Source organism: Peromyscus maniculatus, chromosome 15 (assembly GCF_049852395.1).
Source record: "Peromyscus maniculatus bairdii isolate BWxNUB_F1_BW_parent chromosome 15, HU_Pman_BW_mat_3.1, whole genome shotgun sequence".
Classification (NCBI taxonomy): Eukaryota; Metazoa; Chordata; class Mammalia; order Rodentia; family Cricetidae; genus Peromyscus; species Peromyscus maniculatus.
The window spans coordinates 67,576,622-67,599,724 of record NC_134866.1 but is presented as its reverse complement, the minus strand read 5'-3'; the positions used below and the strand labels follow the sequence as shown (position 1 = coordinate 67,599,724).

At 36.4% G+C, this 23,103-nt stretch overlaps 1 protein-coding gene and 1 pseudogene across 1 annotated transcript in view; one reads left to right on the top strand and one right to left on the bottom strand.

The window, feature by feature from the left end:
* Positions 1 to 23,103, bottom strand: part of Edil3 (EGF like repeats and discoidin domains 3) — a 450,159-nt gene that overhangs the window by 314,407 nt on the left and 112,649 nt on the right. Inside the window, exon 2 of the mRNA XM_006980462.4 lies at positions 16,206 to 16,334. Coding sequence (XP_006980524.1) covers positions 16,206 to 16,334 — 129 coding nt within the window. The remainder of the gene's footprint in view (positions 1 to 16,205; positions 16,335 to 23,103) is intronic.
* LOC102911704 (eukaryotic initiation factor 4A-I pseudogene) lies at positions 2,303 to 3,473 on the top strand (annotated as a pseudogene).

Sequence of the window (23,103 nt, the reverse complement as noted above, 5' to 3'; positions counted from 1 at the left end):
CCCCATTTCCCTTATTCAATATTTATGCAAAACTATACAGAGCCTATTGTTGATAGAGCATACCCAAGAACATAATATTGATGTGTTGTCATAAATTCTGACTTGGCATTTATTATGTTTTTAGAAGAGGGCCATTCTTCAGTCTTATAAAGAAAAATCAATTCATAAGTTATTTGCTCTAAGCATGCAAAGCTATATTCCTGAAAGGCTGATTCTTAATTATATAAGCATTACTTACATTATTCATAATTTTCAAATAATAAAACACAGGGTTATTTTCTCATAGCAAATGAGGTGATTTGTCAAATTATATGTTGAAAGAAAAATTTTTTAATAACATCAAAAAATGACAGTTAAATTACCCTTAGTTTTTATATTCAAGCACAGGCAGAAAAATCTGATCTCAAAATAATAGGTCAGGATTTATCCCACACTTCACTAGTGTTATTAGTGACTGAAATGGTCTAAAACTATTCAGAAGTATAGGTGTTTGATCTCTGTATACACCTTTTGAATTGAGTAGAAGGTTTAACTATGTACATTACTTAACTCTTAGATGGAACATATTATCATGCAGAAAATGTTTTAAGATCTTTGAATAGAGTGATTTGTTGAGTGTGTTTAAAGTGTTGATCCATATTTTACAGATGAGTAGAGTAAAGAACAGGGAGGGTATGCAAAGTACAGTCATCCATAAGTATCTGTGGTACATTCGTCTCAGAAAATACAGTCATCCATGTGTATGTGTTGTACAGTGGTCTAAGAAAGTACAGTCATCCATAGGTATCTGTGGTTCATTGGTCTCAGAAAACACAGTCATCTATGTGTATGTGTGGTACAGTGGTCTAAGAAAGTATAGTCATCTATGTGTATGTGTAGTACATTGGTCTAAGAAAGTATAGTCATCTATGTGTATGTGTAGTACATTGGTCTAAGAAAGTACAGTCATCCATAGGTATCTGTGGTTCATTGGTCTCAGAAAACACAGTCATCTATGTGTATGTGTAGTACATTGGTCTAAGAAAGTACAGTCATCCATAAGTATCTGTGATACATTGGTCTCAGAAAATACAGTCATCCATGTGTATATGTGGTACAGTGGTCTAAGAAAGTACAGTCATCCATAGGTATCTGTGATACATTGGTCTCAGAAAATACAGTCATCCATGTGTATGTGTGGTACAGTGTTCTAAGAAAGTATAGTCATCTATGTGTATGTGTAGTACATTGGTCTAAGAAAGTACAGTCATCCATAGGTATCTGTGGTACATTAGTCTTAGAAAATACAATCATCTGCTGGGGGATGTCTTTCTGTATGCTGTGAATATATGTTGTTCCCATTGGTTAATAAATAAGCTTGTTTTGGTCTATGGCAAGGCAGCTTAGAGGTAGGTGGGAAATCCAAGAAGACAGACAGGAAGGAGAAAGGTAGAGTCTAGAGAGATACCAGCAGCTCTAGGAGAAGCAAGATATGAAAATACCTGTAAGCCATGGCCATATGGCAACTTATAGATAAGTAGAAATGGATTAAGTTATAAGAGCTAGCTAGCAAGAAGCCTGCTATAGGGCATTCAATTGATAATTATTATTAAGCCTCTGAGTGATTATTTTATAAGCGACTATGGGACTCTAGGGTTGGACGGAACCAGAGAAAATTTACAGCTACGGTCATCCATGTATGTTTGTGGTAAATTGATCTAAGAAAGCATAGTCATCCAAAGGCATTTGTGATACATTGGTCTTAGAAAATACAGTCATCCATCGTTATCTATGGGACGGTGGTTTTAATACAGTCATCCATAAGTATCTGTGGTATGCTGGTCTTAGATAATACAGTCATCCATGTATCTTTGTGGTACATTGGTCTAAAAAGCATAGTCATCCATAGGCATCTATGGTATGTTGGTCTTAGAAAGTACAGTCATCCATAATTATCTATGGGATGTTGGTCTTAGACAGTACAGTCATCCACATGTATCTGTGGTACATTGGTCTTACTGAGTACAGTTATCCATAGTTATCTATGGGACATTGGTCTTAGTACAGCAACCAAAGGCATCTGTGGGACGTTGGTCTTAGATAGTACAGTCAACCAATGGCATCTGTGGGACATTGGTCTTAGAAAGTACATTCATCCACAGTTATCTATGGGATATTGGTCTTGGTACAGTCATCCATAGTTATCTATGGGATATTGGTCTTGGTACAGTCATCCATAGTTATCTATGGGATATTGGTCTTGGTACAGTCATCCATAGTTATCTATGGGACATTGGTCTTAAAAATTCTGATAAAATAGATTCTAAGGATCATGTCTGCAAGTCAGGATTCTCGATCCAGAGACAATGGCCCCGATGGGATGGAGCCTGAAGGCGTCATCGAGAGTAACTGGAATGAGATTGTGGATAGCTTCGATGGCATGAATCTCTCAGAATCCCTCCTTTGTGGTATTTATGCCTATGGTTTTGAGAAGCCCTCTGCCATCCAGCAGCGAACCATTCTTCCTTGTATCAAGGGTTATGATGTGATCGCCCAAGCCCAGTCTGGGACTGGGAAGACAGCTACGTTTGCCATATCTATCCTGCAGCAGATTGAGTTAGATATAAAGGCCACTCAGGCTTTGGTTCTGGAGCCCACTCGGGAGTTGGCGCAGCAGATACAAAAAGTGGTCATGGCTTTAGGAGACTACATGGGTGCCTCTTGTCATGCCTGTATTTGGGGCACCAATGTTCGTGCTGAGGTGCAGAAGCTGCAAATGGAAGCTCCGCATATCATCGTGGGCACCCCTGGCAGGGTGTTTGATATGCTTAACCGGAGATACCTGTCCCCCAAATACATCAAGATGTTTGTACTGGATGAAGCAGACGAAATGTTAAGTAGTGGGTTCAAGGACCAGATCTATGATACATTCCAAAAACTCAACAGTAACACACAGGTAGTTTTGTTTCCCGCTACAATGCCCTCTGATGTCCTTGAAGTGACCAAGAAGTTCATGAGAGACCCCATTCGGACCCTTGTGAAGAAGGAAGAATTGACCCTGGAGGGTATCCGCCAATTCTACATCAATGTGGAGCGAGAGGAGTGGAAGCTTGACACATTGTGTGACTTGTATGAAACCCTGACTATCACCCCAGCAGTAATCTTTATCAATACCAGAAGGAAGGTGGATTGGCTCACTGAGAAAATGCATGCCCGGGATTTCACTGTTTCTGCCATGCATGGAGATATGGACCAAAAGGAACAAGATGTGATCATGAGGGAGTTCCGGTCTGGTTCTAGCAGAGTATTAATTACCACTGACCTGTTGGCCAGAGGCATTGATGTACAGCAGGTCTCCCTAGTCATCAATTATGACCTTCCCACCAACAGGGAAAACTACATCCACAGAATTGGTTGTGGTGGTTGCTTTGGCCGTAAAGGTGTGGTTATTAACATGGTGACAGAATAAGACAAAAGGACTCTTCGAGACATTGAGACACCGCCATTGAAGAGATGCCCCTCAATGTTGCTGACCTCATTTGAGGGGCTGTCCTGCTACTTGGCTTAGCCAGGGTTCAGTCCTGGGGGGCTGAGGAACAGCTGGAGTGGGGAGGGAAGGGAGCCAAGGGATGGACATCTTGTTTTTGGTTTTTTTGTTTTTTTTGTTTTTTGTTTTTTTTTTTGTTTGTTTGTTCCTCTCTCTTTCTCTCTTTGAATAAATGTCACTTTTTGAAGCAAAAAAAAATTCTGATAAAACAAAACATTGTATACTTAAATCCCTTTTAGAAAATGATGTAGCATTGCTTATTACATAGGCACACTCTTCCCTACACTTTACCACCTTTACATGACCTATATTAACACTGAATATACAATGTAAATATCTGTCATGTTCATTCTTTTTTTTTTTTTTTTTGATTTTTCGAGACAGGGTTTCTCTGTGTAGCTTTGCGCCTTTCCTGGGACTCACTTGGTAGCCCAGGTTGGCCTCGAACTCACAGAGATCCGCCTGGCTCTGCCTCCCGAGTCCTGGGATTAAAGGCGTGCGCCACCACCGCCCGGCTTTTTTTTTTTTTTTTTTTTTTTTTTTCTTTTTCAAGACAGGGTTTCTCTGTGTAGCTTTGCGCCTTTCCTGGAGCTCACTTGGTAGACCAGGCTGGCCTCGAACTCACAGAGATCCACCTGGCTCTGCCTCCCGAGTGCTGGGATTAAAGGCGTGCGCCACCACCGCCCGGCTGTCATGTTCATTCTTTAGGGAATAATAGGAAGACAATGTCTAGACATGCTTATTACATTTACATTTTTAAGTCTTTTCTATTCATGGCTGTCTTACTTCAGATACTTACAACAGATTACAAACAGAAAGACCAATATTTGAACTTAGCATAGCTCACTTCTGCTTCTTAACCACAATATCAGGTTGTATTTCTTTTAAGAATGGATCCCTTCAGTTAGCTACATACCTAAGAATTCCATGAAATCTCTCCAGTGACAAGTGCTAGCATTATATGTAATATATTTTGATTCAGGTTCAACCATTATTTCAATATATCCTCATATGTGTAATGAACATGAGCACTATATTGTAGAGAATGCCTGGAGTAACCTATGTAATAACCATTCTGCTATTGAACAAAGACCTTGGGCTGGTCATTGCATTCATCACAGACACACTTTCTCATTCAACACTGAAATTGGAATTAGATCACCTTATGATTTATTGACTCTGACCTATATATATGTTTCATATACATATATACATGTGGTATTAGATAGTACTACATAGAAATAAGGCAATGTTAATAGATAAAAATGCCTTTGTCAGTAGGTGATTAGGAAACCACATAAAATATTACTGGCTCATGCCTTCTTACATGATGACATTGCAACCATACCTGCCTGACTATGTACAGTGAATCTAGCCACAGGAGTGTGTGATCAAGAAATCCTTTTGATGAGTAACACTGTTAATGTTCATTGGTCAATAATTAATGAGATCTTTGAAACAGAAGCCTCCTAAAGATGAGTAACACTAATAAATATTATACCCAATGGCTCCCTATTGTGGAAGTATTGAGCTTCGATTTTGCAGTGAAACTCTAATAATATAAATGTGTTTGTATCAACATGCTAAATAAAGAAGGCACTGACTCTTATTTGAAATTCACCATATTTTCCATTGATAATATGTAAGTGAACAGATATCCTTAGCATGGTTCTACAATTTTGAGGAAATAAAGTTGTATCCTCTCCATTTTATTTTATAAGCTTGACTGAAATTATTATTAAGATAATAAATGTGAATTGTTGTCTTTTTAAATTTAATTTCTTTTTACTTTCAAAGGACAAGATTGAATGCTATAGAACATATCTAGCCCTATTATGAGACTCATTTAAAAGTGATGTATTGCTAATGTGCTTTAAGAAATATGGATTACAGAAGCTGCCTTCACATTAATACTTTGCTATATATTGGACAATCAATTTTTCAGAGTACAAAGTTAACTTTGAAATGTCACTTTTTTTCCTTCAGGGAATGGGTCTAAATAAACTTCCACAAATAAATAATGCCTTCTACTTCTGGTTCCTCAACAAAGCATTGATGCCTTCATCCTTATTTCAGTAACTTATGCTTTGCTGACACAATTCTCAAAGTTAACACCATGCCATTAGTGCATAGTTGGTGTCAACCGGTTTTGTGGACAATGGCGTGGCAGTTCCTAATATTTTCACGCTTTCTTTCTAACATGATTTCTATCTGTCAAAATGCTTATTGTCAAGGAATTACTAACCTTGCCTTTTTTTCTTCACTCCATCTTTTGTGTCAATAATGATATGCAGAAAGGCAGTAAACCAATGCTCTGTCATCAGCCAATAGTCTTTTCTTGCCACCAGGTGATGTTAATGATTTTATCATTTCTGCCCTTATCTGGTCTTCCTAGCCAACCTCAGTTTCTCTGTAGTCTAGGCACTCTAGAACTTCATTAATATTTCCTTGACTAAATGTTAATTTCTTCACATACTTCTCCTAATTTCAGGGACTGAAGGCTTCCTTAGAGTCTTGATCAGACACACCAGCAACCTGGCCTTATTTTGTCCCCTTTAGATAATTTATGTACTATTATAGTAATCAAGGGTTTAAGCAAAACAAAAAGGGATATATTTTTCTTATGCTATTTTATTGTGCTTAGTAACTCTCTGCTTTTGTAAAATCAACCAACACACATTTTTTGTTTCTATTATGCAAATAAATAACTCCAGATGGATTCAGCTATCATGAAGTGTACCTAAATCCACTGAGGTTCTTTTCAACTGAAGCACACCATAACTAGATTTTCAGCCTTTCTTAAATAATTCTTATGGTATTAGATATTCTTTTTCCTTTCTGATACGGGATTTTGCTATGTTGCCTAAGCTAGCTGTGAACTGGGCATCCTACTGCATCGGTATGCCAGTTCTGGGATTATAGGTGTATGTCACCACACTTGGCTGCATAATTTCAAGTACAATGTCGTGGTGGTTAGGAACCGAGCGGTCCCCACTGTTGCTTTGTCTTTCTGCTAATACTATTTGGCTACTAAGTCTAAAGGAAATTCTATTTTTTTATTCCATATATAAGCCTAGGAAGGATATTTTGCCCATTTAAAAACATATCAAATTCTCTGATGATTGCATTTTAAGACCTTGTCATTGTTGCTTAAAAATTTAAATTTAAAATGATTTGTTCTAATTGGGATACTAGAGTTCAGTGTGCAGTTAACTCAATAAAAAGAAAGCAAACAGTAGGCACAATTTCCAAGGATAAAGAAATGTATTCCTACTGAAAGTCAATAGAGAAGAGAAACCCACACAATAGATCTGAGGTTTTCAACACTGCTGAGCATCTCCTAAATGTTTTAAAACACACTTTCGAGTCTTCTACAATGATCTCCTGATAAGAGAGTTCAAGTAGAAAAAGATACATTTTCTAGAGACTAATAAATACTACGCTATCACTGTGGCTTGTGATTATAGTTTTAAGATGATATTGTCTTGCTATGTTGCCTAGACCTGCTTCTGCTTCAGCCACTGGAGTTCTTGGATTACAGGTAGGCATCATCACGACCAGTATGATTACATTAAATAGTAATTTCCATTTTCATAACTGTTTAACACTATACATTTCATTAATTTCACAACCATTTGAAATTTGAATAAATGAACAATTTCATGTTACACAGAGACTTCGGTTTTCATTATATTATTCTAAAATAAAATAATAACGCTTTCCTCCTTTATAAACTGTTTGTATAATTTTTCTCACTGCAAAATTAATGGTCGGTGGCTGGAGAAATTTCTCAGTGATTAAGAACACTTGACTACTATTGCAGAGGGCCTGAGTCCGTTTCCCAGAGCCTACCCTGTGTATTGCACAGATGCCTATAACTTCAGATTGAGGAGATCTAAAGTCCTCTTCTGGCCCAATTGGGGCTCCCACTCACATAGTGGGTACAACGTACATACCCACAGACACATGTATTACATACATATATAATACAATGTTTTAAGTTGAGTAATAATAGTAGAGAAATTGGATGGAACTAATTTTTATTAGATTTTTTTTATTGCCAGTATCTACAAACCTATGTATGTTTGTCAGTATTTTATACTGACAAAGCCCTTAAAGAAATCAAATTTTAAACATGCAGCTATTATAAAACCCTTAATTAAGATAATAAACTAGCCCAATACTGTCTTCCATGGTGCATCCATACCTTTACAACATGAAATAATGACTCATAAAATTAAAGCTTTCTAATGTAGCCTCTGGCACAGTAGGTATTTGAAAAGTACTCATCATTTGAATTTGCTCTTTATTACTCTTAGGGATTTCAACCACTATTGGTATAGAAGACAGCATAACCTAAAGGAGATCTGATGAACCATTTGGGAAATACCATCTGTGACCATGGATCCCACAGCTGTGGCTCATACCAGGAGAGTGTGATAAGGAACTATGAGACATCATAGACAGGAACGCTCATTCAGGGACAGGAAGATGGATCAGCAGGTAAAGTCTCACACCCTGGTTCTGATCCACAAAAAACAAGAAGGAAGGAAATAGCCAACTTCCAAAAGCTGCCCTCTGCCCTCTGCCCTCTGCATATGTACTGTGGCTGGTGCATGTCCACATTCATGAATACACACACACACACACACACACACACACACCATAAACACACACATGAAAAATTCATTGATCAATTAAAATATGTAACATCCACTCAGGTATGTCACAAAACTATGATACATACACATTATTAAAATCTAAAAATGTTGGCAATTATTTGTTAAGCAGAAAAAGCTTAATGGCACATACCCTTTGTCATAACACATACAAAGTATCCATCTTCAAGAAAAAAAATCTCAAAACAAAAGACAGTGGTCTGTGGTGATGTTGTGTTCCCCAAAATATTATGCATCCTAATAAACTTATCTGGGGTCAGAGAATAGAACAGCCACTAGATAAACATAGAGGCCAGAAAATGGTGGCACACACGCCTTTAATCCTAGCATTCTGGAAGCAGAGATCCATTGGGATCTATGTGACTTCAAAGCCACACTGGAAACAGCCAGGCATGGTGACACACATGCCTTTAATCACAGGAAGTGATGGCAGAAAGCAGAAAGGTATATAAGGCATGAGGGAACTAGATCCTGGTTAAGCTTTTAGGCTTTTGAGCAGGAGTTCAGCTGAGATCCACTGGATGAGGGCACAGAGGCTTCCAGTTTGAGAAAAAGAGATCAGCTGAGGAACTGGTGAGGTGAGGTTAGCTGTGGCTTGTTCTGCTTCTCTGATCTTCCAACATTCACCCCAATACCTGGCTTCAGGTTTGTTTTTATTAATAAGACCTTTTAAGATCCGTGCTATAGTGGTCTAAATGGCAAATACTAAATGCTCTTAATAGTTTATATTATATTTTGCTACAAATTTAAGCTTTACCAATAAATTGGTCTTTTTTTCCCCCAAATGGAGAACAACAGCCGTCTGTACTCAATAATGATAATGTACGTTGATTTTCTACTTTGATATTTCCACCAGTTAATATATAATTGCTAGTCCTTGCTATCTGCAAACTAAAATTATAACCATAATGATTAATAATGAATTAGAAAATTTTAAAGTAATAAAGCTAATGAGTACATAGGTATGATATATATATACATATATATATATATATATATATATATATATATATATATATAAAATACTTTTTGTAGTATGTACTAACAAGGATAAAAATTACACTATTTGTCATCTAACTAAATAGCTAAACAGTTCTATTTGTATATGTTTAATTGCTTTTAGAAAAGTAAGTAAATATAATTATAAAGTTAATTAATTCTCTTGAACTCCAGTTGTTTGGGAGATCTCTGTAAACATCTTAAAAAAATTATCAGCTTTGGGAGAAACTATTTTAGACCATGTAGAATAGCTAGCTTTCATTATAATAATTTTATATAAGATGGCATAAATTACATAGTACCTTCTCTTGACCCAAGAAATAATATTAAGGGGAGAACCTGGCAACCATTCATAATTTTATTTACCATGAATATTTTACTGAAATATACAAAACCTTCCTTTGGTAATTAAAATTTGAAAACTCTTAAAATAGCCTCACCCCCCCCCCCAAGTTTCTCTAAAGTTTTTATCACTCTGGTATTTCCCAGTCACTGACCAGAACTCTTTCAGACAGTCTGACGGATACATGGTTTCGTATTTTAGAACCAATCCCTTTCCAAGAGATAAGCGTGAATATGGATGGCTATTCTCAGGACACTCAAATGCATACTCAGCTTGCAGCTTTATTTCCAATGTGTCTTCATGTTTCTAGGATAAACAGCCTTTTGTTTTACAATGATGTAGAAACAATGGAACAGATTAGAATTAATGAGCTTGGAGGGCCAGAAATTAAATCGAATTTTAATCTACACTAGAAAAAGAAGGCCAATTACAAAGTGAAAATTGGTTTGGGTGGGATGCGTCAAGCGGAGAGAATACAGAAGCAGTGAGTTGCGTGCCGTCATGTCTCTTTCCCTGTTTGTTGGGAATGAGAGGCCTGTTTAGACACCGACCAGCCTGTGACAATGCAGAGGCAGAACCCGAGTCACGATGTGTTCTGATGAACTGCTTCCAATAAAAAGGTTTTTTATAATATCCCCCCCCCCCAAAAAAATAATGTTGTTAGGTCTCCTATTACTACCAAATTCCAAATAATGTTGTTAGGTCTCCTATTACTACCAAATTCCAAATCTGATAGTGCGAATGAGTTACATCCATGCTCCATATTACCACCTATCTCTCTTAAGACGTCTAATAGTTTATTTATAGTAAACAAGTTAAGGTTTTAAGTATTGTTTCTGGGTTGTAATGACATAACCATCTTAAAGGAAAATCATACTTGTGTCCAAATTCTATTTTTTCTACCACCCTGTCTCCATGTTTTTATTTTTCTTGGTCCTTATCTCAGAACTGCTCCTGGTTTTATATCAAATTCTAACTTCTCAATCTTTCAAACATCCCTTCATGATCCCTTAGGTCCTTAAAGACAAAGGCTATATTTTAACAGCCACAAGCTCTCCTCACATAGTAGATACTCAAATATTTGATGAGTGAATGAATAATAAATAATATATTGAGGAATATTTGCTTTAGTAATTGAAAAAAATCTACTAATTCTTAAGGCCAGACACTCCATTCTGTCCATATTTTAATAACCATATGCATAATTATCACTTTCAAATCTATGTTTGGCAACTTAGAATATGTTTAGCAAATCAGTATCTGGAATGCTGAGTTTACTTTTTACTGCATATCTATTGGGCTCAACTTCTGGTATCTCAGAAAATGGTAGTCTTGAGATTAAGAACACCTATGGCTTTTCCAGGAGATCAGAATGAAGTTCCCAGCACACATGTTGGTCAGCTTACACCTGTCTGGAACTCCAGTCCCAGGTGATCTAAACAATACCTTCTGCTGAACATACTGATACCTATGTTCACACATGCGCACATCCCTGACATCCATGCACATTGCATTGATAAAAATAAATAAAAAATCGTGTTTATAAAAAAGAAAGGGAAAACAGGAATCCTTTTGTTTCCACTGTATAAATTGTCTACTGTATCCTCTAAACTCTCCATGCTCTTCCCAATCTGCTGAGTTATTGTCTTCCAATTCAAGAACACCATTGCTGCCTGATTAACTGTATCATGGTCAGTCTGTTCCCTTGCTACCTCTGCTGCATCTGCTCCCATATTGCAGCAACATCATCTTCACTACATGTCAATCATCTCTGTTGGTTTTGGTAGGAAATATGAATATTTGTTAGTGACATTCCTTTTTCCCCTAGTTTTCAACATACAATGCCTTTTGTTTGGAATAGGTTTAGTTTCTTATCGTCTAGGTTAGACCTGTAGTTATTTGTAGATGTTACATTGCCCATTCATGAATTCTCTGATACACGCTTTTAACAGGGCACTTATTTATAACTTTATGTACTTACTCCAGTATTCCTATTTATTACCTATCTATCCATAGTTTTCATCATCTATTTTTTGTCTCTTCTCCCCCAAACTAGACAGCAATTTTTGTGAGTTTAATGTTCATCTTGATCACTAAGTAAACAACTCAATAAATATCCATTTATGAATGAAGGAAAATTAAGACTTTTACAGATTGATTGATTGATTGATCGATCGATCGATCGATCGATTGGAGTTGGGGTTACATGGAGTAAACATTAGCTGATCTTAACTACAGCCCTAGCCATGAAGATTATAATTTTTCTTAAATTCATTTGTTTTCTTCCCTTTGATTTCATCAATGTAATATGTGGCTGTGCTTATACTTGTTACTACTAATAATTTTTTCAATTACTCCAATAGCATACACAGAGTTGTGCTACATAAATTACATATTTTAAGTTACTGATATTTCCATTGATAAACTCTATGCTATTCACCATCAATATAAATCTTTCTAGAAGGAATATGTAAACATTCAGCTCTGCATTACTATCTAGGAAGGTGAGCCAGGTATTGGATGAGAAGAAATGTGGGCACAGCCACAGGGAGTTCTGTCCACAAGTGCCCTGGAGAGGGAGCCAGCATCCAGAGCACATCTATGCAAAACGAGTTCATTTGGCAGAAACTGACTTCAGATTCAAGGATATGATGTGGCAGGCCTTGCTTTACTTTGCTGCAAGAGAAAGCTTCCTATTGCTATCTGCAGGTATCAGAAATAAATCTTAGCAATCTGAAGGGGTCAAAAAGATATGAATGTGACAATTTAAGTGTGTGTGTGTGTGTGTGTGTGTGAGTGAGAGAGTGAGAGAGTGAGAGAGTGAGAGTGAGAGTGAGAGAGAGAGAGAGAGAGAGAGAGAGAGAGAGAGAGAGAGAATTATTTAAAGGAATCTCAAAGGAAAACATGTTGCCAATGAAAGAATTTCACAAGCCTGAAAGCGTTATTTTGCTAACCTCCAAGACTATTTCAGGAATGTAAGTGATATGAGGATTGATATCAAATGTGGTGAAATGTTTCAAGCTTATTTGACACTAGATGTTTTGCGTGGGTGGGAAGATAAAAGCCCAGAATTGGATGAGAGGGTCATTTGAGTTGAACAGCATGGAGAACTTTAAATGGAGCTATGGTAAAGTTTTAAGGTCTGAAGTAAAATCATGATGGAATTTTCCTGGATACGCATTTGAAATTATCCCTTGCTGACTGTCAAATCAGTAATGTAAATGTAATTTTAAGACATAATACTAAATCAAAATTTTAGAAATTTTGATATTATAACTATGACCTTTGTCCCCTTCCTTCTTTCTTCCTTCCAAACCCTGTCATATATGGCCCCTCCTTCAAGTTGATGGCCTCTTTTTTCATTCACTGTTATTGTATACATATATGTGCATGCATATAAATATAAGTTCCTAAATATAACCTGCTCAGTCTGTAAAATACTACCTGTGTGTATGTTTTCAGGCTTATTATTTAGCTATGGACAACCAATTATTATGTTCTTCCAACCTCTCCTGATCCTGGCTTTTCTCCATTGCCCATAGTTCTTTGTGTAGGACTGAAGACTCTTGGGATTTTCATAATATTTTGTATGCAACTATGAGTAAGGCCACTTTTTGTGGAATAAAAATATATTTAAACTTTTAAATGATTGTAAAATGTTTATAATTCTATAATATAAAAACATTATATGTAACTAAATAAAATATTAGTATGTAAGTAAAATATAGTGATGTTCATAGCTCTATTTTTTAAAGGTATTAGCTTAAAATAGCCACTTTTCTATTTTTGCTTTTTTATATATAAAATCTCATCATTCTTTATACTTTCTGCTCTACTGCCACCTAATATGGAGAAAACAATGGCTACAGAATGTCTTAGTTGTCAATGGAAAAGCAGGGGGAAGGATGTTAACAAGATAATGCTTCAAATATTTGGACCTCTATCTTAAAAATGGGGAAAATACTAAAGTAGGCAAGGTATTAAAAGCACCACTAATTAGTATCTTTACTTAGTAAATGTTCAATATTACATTAACACATGCTAGATAAATACAGGCTTAAGAGGTTGTAGAAATTAAAATAACTGTATGAAAATACCTTGTTCTATGAAAGTGCCTAATCAGGAAATCATTATTTTCTCTTGAATTCTAACTCTTGTTATGAAATAACTTTAAAGGGCTGCGGAGACTGTTCAGTGGGGTGGAACGGTGGCTATGTAAGCATGAAGACCCGAATGGGATCCCAAGCATCCACATACAAAATCAGGTGTAGCCACCTGTGCCTGTAGCCCCAGAGATGCATCGCATGGAGAAGACAGACAGCGTGTGAAGGCTTGCTGCCAGACAGTCTACCTGAAAACCACAGGCTCGCCATGTTCTTACCCTGACTCAATATGATGAGCTGGAGAACAGTAGAAGAGGACAGCAGAGTCTTCCTGTGTCCTCCACTACACATACACTTCCATTACACCTGGATATACCATACACACATGTGTGTATACACATACATATGTGTACATACACACACACACACACACACACACGTGTACACACACATACACATACCTCGATTATTTTATAAGACATCAATGACACAGCACAAAAGGCATCTTATCCTGTTATGTTTAAGTTTTATAGTACACTTTCCATTATTTTGATCTTAAAGCCCTGTACATAAAATGAGAATTGATATAACACCTATGGTATGCTACATTGTAGGGCAGAAAAAAGTTATGCCTTTCCCAAGAACTGATAAATATACCTTACAGAAAGTTGAGGTTGTATGAAAAGTAACAAATATAGTCAAAATAATATAATTTAACTACCAAATATTTAATTATTTTAAGGAATTTAATTGCATAATGAGAAAATATAATTATATAAGCATCCAGTTCCGTAAGTGTTAATGAACGGGCTCTAATGTGAATTGTGATAGCTTTCTTAAATCACTCTTCTGGCAAAATGATGGATGTTGAATTAATACTTAAAAGTCTGATATCAATTAAAATATTTCTCATATTACTCTCTGAGAATTTGCATTTTCGAGATGTTGACAAAAACATTATATACTACTAAGGAACTATGAATTTGATATTGGTGGAATTAAATTAATGACACTAAAATTTAGCTTTAAAATTCAACATTCCTGGTAGAAGTACTTACAGATTTAATTTTCTTTGGTAATATGGACTTCTGAATATATGACTCATATTAAACTCTAAAATGCTACTTTATATATCTGCAGATGAGGTCAAAGTGATTGTAATAGCTTTATTTCTATGGAATAATGTCAAGCTCCATAAAATATTGCTGACTTAATAAAAGCCTTAAAAGAGAATTATCTTTGGTATGAATTAAACTGACAAAGTACTTTAAAAATAATAGAAGTCAATTTTTTTTGGATACAATCATTCTAGTGTAGTATAAAAACATAAGAAGTATGTTAAAAACAAAGCACATTAAATTTCATAACTGGAGTCTGAACATAGTAAATTAATGATTTCATTTAAAGATTCTTTTTATTGTTCAGCTAATAGTTATGGGGCTCTTACTGAACACAGCCTCCCAGTCAGAAGCATCAGATACAATAATAGGTACCATAAACTCTTCACTGGTTACAAACACTAATCACTTTCATTTTCCCAATTGTTTACCAATAGTCACCAAAGTGTCCATTTTCCAGCAATTTTGATGGACACCTGACAAAATTTTATTCAACATGATTGTATTTCATACTTAACAAATGTAGACTATTTTGTACACTTGTTTTCAGACTTAACCATAGAGCTGCTTTGACCCTGAGAATGTACAGATATTTGCCTACTGTAGTTTTACAAATATTTCTAAATTCCTTGAGAATTTTATACATGCATTTTGAACAAATTCACCCCTCTCTTTCCCCTTAATTTCTTCCATATCTGTCCCCATCTCTCCAATTTCCTCTCCTCTCCTTTTTTAAGTTTTATCAGCCATTTACTCCAATCTGTTCTGTTCAAATACCTGAGGATGTGGTACCTTCTACTGAAGTGTGGTCAGCATCTAAGATGCCATTAAAGTATAGCCATGTACTTAAAGTTACAAAATTTTATAGCAATAAAATTTTCACAGATTAAAAATAATTTTGAAAGGTAACCACTGACATGAATCACTTTTGGCAAAGACAAGTTTTTTTGAGAGTTTTTTTTAATGAAGATTGCAGTGGAATGCTATCTTTTTCATATTCCTAATATGTGATATGTGCTCTAAGAAAACTGATTTAGAAGATTTACAAAGTACTAATACACATTACCAATTTTTTAAAGTCCTAATAAATTTACAGTAATGATTTTACCTAAGTCAACACAAGAATTATTTCCCTTCTTTGTATAAAATATTTTCCATTAATGTTAGAGGCATATGGAATTTATTTTATTCAATTATTATTTGCAGTTTCTTTAATTATCATGATAATCACTAAACTGGGAACAATGATGTATTTAAGAACACTACCAATAAAAATATAATTAAAAGACCAACTAACAGCAATAAAATTGATAGTAATACAGGCAAGTAAGTTCAATACCATCTTAGAAAGTTTCTTCAGCCTGTAAAAGTGACATTTGTGAGTCATTGGATAGAACAAACATGATTACTACTGAAATGTTGAAATCTTGCACTTACCAACCTCCACAACACTAGAGCAGTTGGGATCTGTGAAGCCATCAGGACACTCACAGGAAAAGGAATCATCAGCCAATCCCGACAGACAGATGCCACCATTTTCACATGGATTGGGGTTGCAAATGTCACCTGGGGAACAAAGAGTCAGAGTTTGACTTTTTATGTTTGTCCTGGCATTGGAACATACCCGTTCACTTGGTCTACTGGCTCACTTCTCAAGATCAGCGGTAGACAGGTTTCTCTAGTTAGTTTAATAAATCTCTTTACAACCCTGCATGTTTTCCTTTGTAACATTTTGCTTCGTCTCTGTAATGTGCTGGGACGTATTTTCCCATACTTAGAATCTGGAAATGGCATGTGTACTCACATCAGCATCAGGATGTTAATAGACTTGAAGGTTCCAAAGGACTAAAACACTGCATTTCTATTTCTTTTTTACAACTTCCTCCACACAAATGCATTCAGGCCAATGTACTTCTTGAACTGCCAAGTATTGGATATCCAGAGAGAAGCTGCAACCAAGGAGTAAGGTGCACCAAAGCAAAGACCTTCAGCACTGTGGCTTTATCTCTGGAATTATGTGGCAGCTGTAATTTTGTACTTTAAAAAATGGATATAAGAGGCTAGAAAAAATGGCCACCAATGGTGAATAGAGAATGGCAGTTGGTGAAGTGGTCACCTGCTGTGGTAATTTGTAAGGCAGAAAGCACATGTGATAACAATTTGGATAGGAGTAATAAGGTTTCCACACAGACTGTTAAAGTGTCAGTCGGATCTTAATATCTGCACATGATAAGCTACTGAAGGAAAGAGGCACGTCAAGCATAGAACCCTTCAACTGAAATTTAAAGAAATATATAGGGACCAGGATTTGACTGGAAAAATGAAACTACTGCTCAACTTTAACCTCTCAAACTAATATCCGGTCAAATTTAAAGCTTTGACAGTAATATATGACCCTATCATAAATATAAAGTCATGCATGTGCCTTAAGAGTCCTGAAAATATTTCAGAGAACTCATTTGGAGCATAAATGGACCTCTCAGGAAATCAAATGCCATCAAGAAATCCTGAGAGGTGTCCCTGAGTTAGCTGGCATACTCAAAGTAGCACTCCTGATCACTGTGAAAGGAGTGACAGATAGCCTTTAGGTAAAACCCTGGGTGGAGGAGTGTGAATTATTTTACAAAGAGGACTTGAGTTAGATTCATGACCACTTTAAAGGGGACTTTATAAGTTAAGATTTCACAGGCAAGGCTAAAAAGAATGACGAAGAGAAGGAGGAAGTAAAAAGGGAGGAGGGAGGAGGAATTATCAAAAGAGGAGAAGGAAGATGATGGGGAGGAGGAATAATCAGCAACATCTTTAGCACCATCTAGCCCACAGCTTTAACCCACTCCATCGCATTACTAATAAAACTGTGTATGAAGGAAGAAGCCCTTAGTGTGAACACAGCTTCCCAGATGAAGAGTGATGAACAACATTGTCTTCTACCAAGTCCAAAGAGTACTTAGGGTGAACAGTCACCAAATCCATTTTGCAACGTCCATCATGATTTCATTTGTGTTCAGCACTATCCAAAACAGAAGTATATCTTCCCCAGGCAGTAGAAGTTGTTGCAATAATGTCCATAAAGACTGGGCAAGCTGGAGATACTTATATAGTCTTATTTGTATTGACAAAAAAAAGAGCGCAGTGTCTGGGAGAATTTTAGCAAGAGAGATATTTAGAGGCTTGCATTTATATTCTTTCAAAAATCAAGAAAATCGGGGGCTGGAGAGATGGCTCAGAGGTTAAGAGCACTGACTGCTCTTCCAGAGGTCCTGAGTTCAATTCCCAGCAACCACATGGTGGCTCACAACCATCTGTAATGAGATCTGGTGCCCTCTTCTGGCCTGTAGTCATACATGCTGTATACAAAATAAATAAATAAATCTTAAAAAAAAAAAAGAGTTCTTTGTTTAAAAAAAAAAAAAAAAATCAAGAAAATCTCATTCTGACCTGTTCTTTCTGGCTGCTAAGTCCGGATGCAGTACACACACACTGACTGCCTTCTTTCGGAGCACATAGTACACATAGTGCTGATGGTGATGAACAGACAGAATTAGAAGTATGAGAAGTTGGTAGTTTTGTTGCTTTGATTATCTAGTAATTTGGAGGCCAGCTGTTACTTAGCTGAACTTTGTTGTTGTTGTTTCTCTTACTGATTTTTTTCTTTTTTGTTTATGCCTTGTCTTAGCCAGGATTATAACTACTGTGATACAATATCATGGAAAATATTGTGGAAGAAAGGGCTTACTAGGCTTATATGTCCAAATCATTGTTCATCATCAAAAAAGTCAGGACAGCAATTCAAACAGGGCAAGAGCTGACGTAGGGGCTATAGAAGAGTGCTGCTTACTGAGTTGCTCTTCCTGTTTCCTTACAGAACCTAGGACCACCAGCCCAGGGATGGAACAACCCACAGAGGGCTGGACCCCTCCCACATTAATCACTAATTAAGAAAATGCTTCACAAATTTAAGAACATCCTGAAATTATAGTGGAATTTTCTCAGTTGAGACTCCCTCCTCTGTGATTACTCTAGTTGTGTCAAGTTGTCATAAAAGTAGCCAGCGCATGGCTACTAATTTCTAATTTAGTAAAGCTTGTAAACTTTTCTTAGTTGTCATATACAATTGCATGTATTTAATGAATATAACACAATGGGATAACAACTTAATTAGAATGATGGTTACACACTCACATATTTATCAAACATATATTAGCATTTTTGTAAATACAATATATTTTGATATAAATTTTGTGTGCTTGTACTTTTTCTGTTATTTTAAGATGTCCTGAATCTAGCCTATGAACTTGAAAATTTCAGGCAAGTACTCTACTGTTTAATTACATTCTCAAACATAAGATCACAACATACTGTTAAATTTCTCTCTAGTTTGTATCTTAACTACATTAATATTTGTACAACATCATTTAAAGGGATAGAAATAACAAAAATTACTATAACATACAATGAATCAAAATGGCATTGTAACCAAATAGGTGTGGGTTTTGAAGAATAACAAGAAAACTGTGTTGATGTTAGAGTTCATAGAAGTATGAATAAGCAGTCAGTTTTAAAAGAAGGTGTAATGCATTTCCTTTTAAAGGTAATATTTTATCTGAAAAGTCTGTGGAACATCTCAAATGAATATGTCTGATAATAAGGTGTGTATTGAATTGGAGGACTTGCCCTACACAATGAATTGTTAAATGTCAGTGAGGCATTAAAAGCAGAGATAGGACATGAGAGGGCAGATGAGAGACCCTCTAGATCATAAGTAAATATTCTGTAAGGATGCTTTTTAAAAAAAAGTATAAAAAGTGTTAGAATCTAAAAGTTAGGTCCTATTCAGTATAAATGTGACAGGTTTCACAAGTGAAATTTAGTAGGTCAATGTCTGCCAGAGATTAACAAAGGTCACCTAGTATTAGGTGGATAATCTGAGCAGAACCTAAAATTGTGGCCTTGCATAAAGCACAAACAACAGAAAACAACCAAAAATAGCCATGAGGAGTTATTAGTGGTCCTGCTGTGAATCTCTTTTTGTCATACTTAATTATGATATTATATGAATAATCATATTCTCATTGTAGCTGTGTTGTACAAGACAGAGATAGAGAAAGGAAGTCAAGAGTGTAAAAAGTTTAGTCTTCTGAGGTGAGCCTCTATAGTAGAGCACTTGTCCAGCATTCAGAAGGCCCTGTACTCAGTACCTAAACCCAGGAAAAGGAAAGTGTATACAAATGTTTACTAAGAAATAATGACTTCATGATGTCTGTTCCATGAACACCACACTGCTCATTTCTGTACTCATTACCTAAAACCAGGAGAAAGAAAGAGTATACAAATGTTTACTAAGAAATAATGACTTTGTGATGGCAGTTTCATGAACACAACACTGCTCATTACTGTATAGTGTCCTAGGTAATTATTTTGCCTACAACTGAAAACATAGGAGGATAATGCCTATGGAGGATGGGATAATGAAAGATCAAAAGCACAAAGATGCATGTCTTAGGGCCATGCGAAGAACTAGAGGGACTGTGGACAAAGAAGGCAGAGGTAGGAATAGCCAGGAACAGCCACAGTGTAATGCAGGCTCAATGAAGTCTTCTGTAATATAGTAGGGTGTGGTGATACATTGTGTACCCTAAAAAACTTGCCTGGGGATCAGAGGACAGAGCCAGCCACTGGATTAGACACAGGCCAGATGGGTGTCACACACCCTTAATCCTATCACTCAGGAGGCAGAGATCTGTCTGGATCTCTATGAGTCAAAGGGCACACTGGAAACAGAGCCAGGCAGTGGTGGCACACACCTCTAATTCCAGTACTGGGAAGCGCAATGCCTTTAATCCCAGCAGGTGACATGGTGGGGTGGAGAAAGGCATATAAGGCCTGAGGAAACAGGAACTAAAGCAGTTCAGCTGAGACCCTTTCAGTCTGAGGATTTGCAGAAACAGGATCAGCTGAGGAGTTGGTGATGTGGGGTTGGCTGTGGCTTACTCTGCTTCTCTGATCTTTCAGCTTTCACCCTGATATCTGGCTCCGGGTTTTTTAAATTTTTATTTATTTATTTTTTATTAAAAGACCATCTAAGATTCGAACAACAGTAGGGAGCTCCATGGCAAAAATCACTCTTTGACAGAATCCCTTTGGCACAGAGACAACCCGGAACTAGTACTGTTGCCATGAACAATACTGGCTTTATGCCAAGTATTCAGACCAAGAAGAGTCCAAGAAGCATCCCACAAGTTTTGCAGAGGGGGCTGTAAGCTCCATGAACTATGTCGATGTAAAAGCATGTTGTCCTATAAAATTTGATTGGCAGTGTACTTCCATGGGCACAGGAACATTCACTCTCAAAGCTGTTATGTTCACCAAAGCCATCACCTTACCCTGCTATTTTCTACGTGTAGTTGTTATCAAGATGATGGTGTAGGTGTGGGTTGACACTTTTAAGAGAAAAATCAGTGTCCCGGATAAATTTCAAGCCTAATTGACATATCTGTCAAAACTTCTGATTCTCTGCAATTTGAACTAATGTAAGGAAATACCTACTTGAAGAAGAAAAGAAGTCATGGTTAAAGCTTTAAAAGCCCTTGGAGTTCAAATAAGTGATTTTTTTTCTATTTAGTTATTCCCTCAGTTGATAGGTCTTAAAACTGTGATGGCAATCAGCACACGGAGGCAGCTCAGTAAAGAGAGAGAAGACAATACAGATCTCACAGCCCTGAACCTCCACTGTCAGCAGGTCCTCTGCTGTGGGAATGCATGCTGCAATCTGTGCAGTGTTAAGACCTTCGTGTTTCTTGGCTGGCTAGCCTCACCTGGTGTAGATTAGGACAGATGTGTTTAATTTTATTCTAACTATGTTTTATAGTTCCATCTGCAGTTTATGGCAGACTCAGGCAAATTAAGCTGATGCTGGTTTTGCCTTTTGGCAATAGAACGAAGCAATTATTTTTCCCAGGGGCAAGAAGTCTTTGCAGGCTAAATTTAACTTAGTATTTGCCAGAACTTTGCACCCACAAAGAGTTCTGAAAGGACTAGAACAGTCAGCTTCAGTTTTAGCTTCGTTTTTCTCACTGACCCGGACTTGCTGCCAGTTAGTTCCCATTGAAAGTGATACATAGAATATCTTACTTTGCCTCATTATCCACTCACAAGCCATGATCCTTGAACCTTTGGAGTAACATTTGTAGGTATCTTAACTATTTCCTCTTACTGTGGGAAACAGAGCAAAACAAATAAGTAATGGCAAACCAACTAAAAAACAAAACAAATTGTACATTTTAACGTCATTGTCTATGATATCACTATACACAACTATGATACTTTTAATTCATCTTAAGAAGAACATTCTATTATGACAATGTGGTGGAAATTGGTATACAAGATGGCTAATTCATTTAATTGACATTTAAGCTCTCAAATGGTTTATATGCTACATTTTCTTGATAAGCTTGTGTCTGTCTTCTATGTGCATATCAGAGAACCACTGACTCATCCATCACGCATTCATTTACCATAAACCACATCGAGATGCCAGAATGCAGCTGAGATGAAACACATAATGTTCCTGCACTCTTCGAGTTTATATTATAGAAGAGATGAATAATGAAAGCCCTCCAAATAAGCAAACAATGTTTTGCTCTCTGTAAAACCAAGCCAGGAGAAAAATCTCCCTGATATAGAATGCTGTAAAGAGAATTGATTATTCAACACTGAGAGTCAAGCAAGGTCTTTATTCCAGCTAAAATCTGAAGGATGAACAGAAAGGAGCAGTGCCAAAAGGGAAGAAAGAGAATTTTTTTAGGGAGTCCTTTTAGAGAGAACAAGTGACTGGGTCTCCTGACAGGCACAGGAGTGAGGAAGATAAGTCATTTAAGAAAAAAGATCAGTGTACATACTACACACTAATGGATTACCATTAAACATTTGTCATTAGCAAAACATTTATAGAAACATGTATAATTTGAAAGCCCATATTTAATTCTCCATGTGCAGCACAAGAAATTATAGTGTTTTGGGTTTATATATCTTAAGCATCTGAAAATATATTTTTTATTTACATGCTGATGTTTTTGTATATTTATCAGTTGATATTGTTTTATTAATGTATTTTCATAGTACTACTAATGTATTCATGTGTTTGCAGAATAATATAAATAAATCAGGAATTTATTGCCATGAATATGGGAATCCCTGTTTTACCTTTTCCACTAGATGTGCTAGCAAACACAAGACCCTCAATATTTCGTCGGACCTCTCTCCACCTCTACAAACACACCTGTATACAGATGTAAAACTAAAAACAAGAAACTAACATGCTTTCCAAGAATTTTAC